The 3,078-nt window shown below is 41.6% G+C and overlaps 1 protein-coding gene across 1 annotated transcript; it reads right to left on the bottom strand.

Moving 5' to 3' along the window:
* Positions 1 to 665: 665 nt before the first annotated feature.
* LOC124088820 (olfactory receptor 6T1) lies at positions 666 to 1,661 on the bottom strand. Its single transcript, XM_046438599.1, has one exon. The coding sequence runs from the start codon at positions 1,659 to 1,661 to the stop codon at positions 666 to 668; it is 996 nt and encodes a 331-aa protein (XP_046294555.1).
* Between the last annotated feature and the right edge of the window lie 1,417 nt (positions 1,662 to 3,078).

Genomic DNA, 3,078 nt, shown 5'->3' with positions numbered 1-3,078 from the left:
CACCTTTCCATCCCTGTGTTTTTCTTCAGTTTGCCTCATATGTGATCATACTGTACTTTGAGTTTCCTAAATATACTTGAGGCCCTCTGAGTCTTTGTACCTACAGCTTGTGCTGCAGGAAACACTGGTGGCTCCTTTCTTCATCTGGCTTATTTCTACCAAAATTAAAGAACCACTTATCACTGCAGCCAGAACTGGCTTTCTCAAATCAGAGGTTCTGGTGGTCTTGTTTGTAGCCCCTGTTCTAGGAGAAGGAGTCCTTACCAGGCCTCTTACCTCTAAACTCTAAGTTGCAATTTCCATGTTTAGCCTACCCTGGTTGACAGTGTGATTTGTGGGACTGAAGCAGTGATGGGGCCCTTCAGCATACACGTGGAAAAGGATCTGCCTCTCTGCATTGAGGCCACACACTGCTGAATGCTCTCAAATTCAAATATTCCACCTCAGAAGGAATGTGTCCTAATCAGAATCCTAAAATTTTGGCCAATTGGGTTTGGCTTCTCTTTGGGGGTGTGGAGACATTAGAAGAACTACAGGCAGAATGATGAGAGTTAACTCTGATATTTCTTATTGCATATTCATTCAGACTAGCTGAGAAAGTTGTAGGGCATTGCCTGAGTCTTTTTAAAAAATTCTAGCACATTAAAAATATTTCCAATATATATTTAATTTCCCAATTTAATAGGGATATTTCCTTTTACTTGTGACCCACATAGTTTCCTGGAAACAGTGGACCAGTGCCACCTCAGGGCATCTCCCAGCACCTGCTTCACCTTGTCATTGCGGAGGCTGAAGATAAATGGGTTCAGGAGAGGTGTGATGATACAATTCAGGACAGAGACACCTTTGTTGAACAGCATGGACTGAGCCTCTGACAAATGGATGTAGAGAAAGATGGAACTGCCATAGAAGATAACCACCACCGTAAGGTGTGAGGCACAGGTGGAGAATGCTTTTCTTTTCTCGGCAGCTGTGGGGGCCCTGAGGACAGTGGCAAGGATAAAGGCATAGGAAACCGAGGTTAAGGTCAGAGAGCCCAGTAACAACAATGAAGAGAGCAGGAAAGCCATCAGCTCCAGCAGGGAGGTGTCCCCACAAGAGAGCCTCAGCAAGGGCCAACTGTCACAGAAAAAGTGGTCAATCCTGTTGGGGCCACAGAAAGGGAGGCTGACCATGAGGATGGTGGGGCAAAGTACCCAGAGGAACCCAGCTAACCAGGAAGCCAGCACCAACTGGGAACAGACATAACCACTCATCAGAGTCTCATAGTGGAGAGGTCGGCAGATTGCCAAGTAGCGATCCAGAGACATGACTGCTAAGAGGAAGAAGTCGGTAGTGCCTAGGAGGAAGTAGAGATAGGACTGGATCATGCAGCTGGCAAATGAGATGGTGTGATCCCCTGTGAGGATGATGTCAAGCATCTTGGGAACCACAACAGACACCAGCAGCAGCTCCAGGAAGGAGAGGTTCCTCAGGAAGAAGTACATCTGTGTGTGCAGGCGGTGGTCCATCCAGCTGAGCACTATGATTAGCAGGTTGCCTGTGACTGTTACAGTGTATGTCACCATCAACCCCAGAAACAAAAGCATCTGCAGGATGTGGTTACTGGGAAAGCCCAGTAGGACAAATCCTGTTACCTGAGTCCAGTTTCCAGAGCTCATCTCCAGTCACCTGCTAGAGAAATGAAACACAACTTTATAAAATGGTCTATAGCTATCAATCATCATTTTATCAATCAATAAAATTATACAGAATACTTAATTTTGTCTTATATTCTGGTAATGTATTGATTCATATTTCTGTCTAAGTGGTTTACAAAAACAAACCAATTATGATAACAGGCAGTTAGTAATAAATCACATGGATGGTATTGAACACCAGTTTTGTATTTGGAAATTTATGTGCAGTATCCCCTCTTAGCTACACTTAACATTAGGTTTTATTATTCTCAAGTAAGAAAAGGATGACTAAGGAAGTTTAAGTGACTCTTCAATGAGCAAAAAGGGAGCAGCAGTAAAGGCAGTTTCCTAGGCAGCCTCTGGGACTCTAACACACTTGCTATTTCCATTGTTTGACTTAAGCAGAGAACCACATTCCTAGATAGTATGTCCTTGGAGGAATCTGCTGGAATAGAGGGATCAGGGAAGCAGTTGCAGAGGAAATGTACCATGAGAAAAGTTTTGCTTATACCAAGAACTGTTTCAGTATTTATGGCATTAATATGTCTTGGCATAACATAAAATAACATTTAAAAAATTTGGGCTTTTGTGTCCTTGGAGATTTTATCTTCATTAATCAACTGGGAAACCATATAGATTTGGACAGTACAAAGCTCTAATTCCATTAATAAGTGTTATTTTTCTCCACTCCCAGACTTTTGTAGGTTATAAGAAATCTCTCCTTCTGGTGTAAAATGTACTAATCTCAAATGCAACTCTTCTAACATTCATGTAGCATAAAACAGAGAGAAAGCAGGAATGTTACCAAAAAAGATAGGATGTGTCAACTTGCCTCCTCAACTTTCTGCCTTACTTTGGAGATAAATTTATTTTGTCCTTGGAGTTTTGGGCGTCTTGTGAAATTTATCTACATGTTTTGAAGGATTGGGTTTCACAAGACATCTTGGTTCCAAGATCCTTTTCTTACATCTTGCACTAAATACTCAGAATTGTATAATTCTTGCCTATCAATTAGGGAAAATGTTGTCAAATATTCTAGGAGAAAAAAAATGAAAGTCATCATCAAATTACTATTTGACAAGGAATGAAGTATTGAGAGTTGTGACAAAGTTTAATCCAGTATCATCTATTAGTACAGAATACTAATGTTAAAGATGAGAACCGGGGCTGGGGATGTGGCTCAAGCGGTAGCGCGCTTGCCTGGCATGCGTGCAGCCCAGTTCGATCCTCAGCACCACATACAAACAAAGATGTTGTGTCCGCCGATAACTAAAAAATAAATATTAAAATTCTCTCTCTCTCTCTCTCTTTCTCTCCCTCTCTCTTAAAAAAAAAGATGAGAACCACACATTTTCTCATTGTGCCTAAAATCACTTTAACAGAGAATATTGACTGAGGT

This window comes from Marmota monax, unplaced genomic scaffold, assembly GCF_021218885.2.
Source record: "Marmota monax isolate L192 unplaced genomic scaffold, Marmota_monax_Labrador192_F-V1.1 WCK01_AAM20220418_F8-fsc00081, whole genome shotgun sequence".
Classification (NCBI taxonomy): Eukaryota; Metazoa; Chordata; class Mammalia; order Rodentia; family Sciuridae; genus Marmota; species Marmota monax.
Note: the sequence above shows the minus strand (reverse complement) of the source record. Positions and strands in the feature narration are given on the sequence as shown.

What these genes read in the sequence shown, in the direction of transcription:
- LOC124088820 (XM_046438599.1), bottom strand. Translation starts at nt 1,661, where the DNA reads ATGAGCTCTGGAAACTGGACTCAGGTAACAGGATTTGTCCTACTGGGC.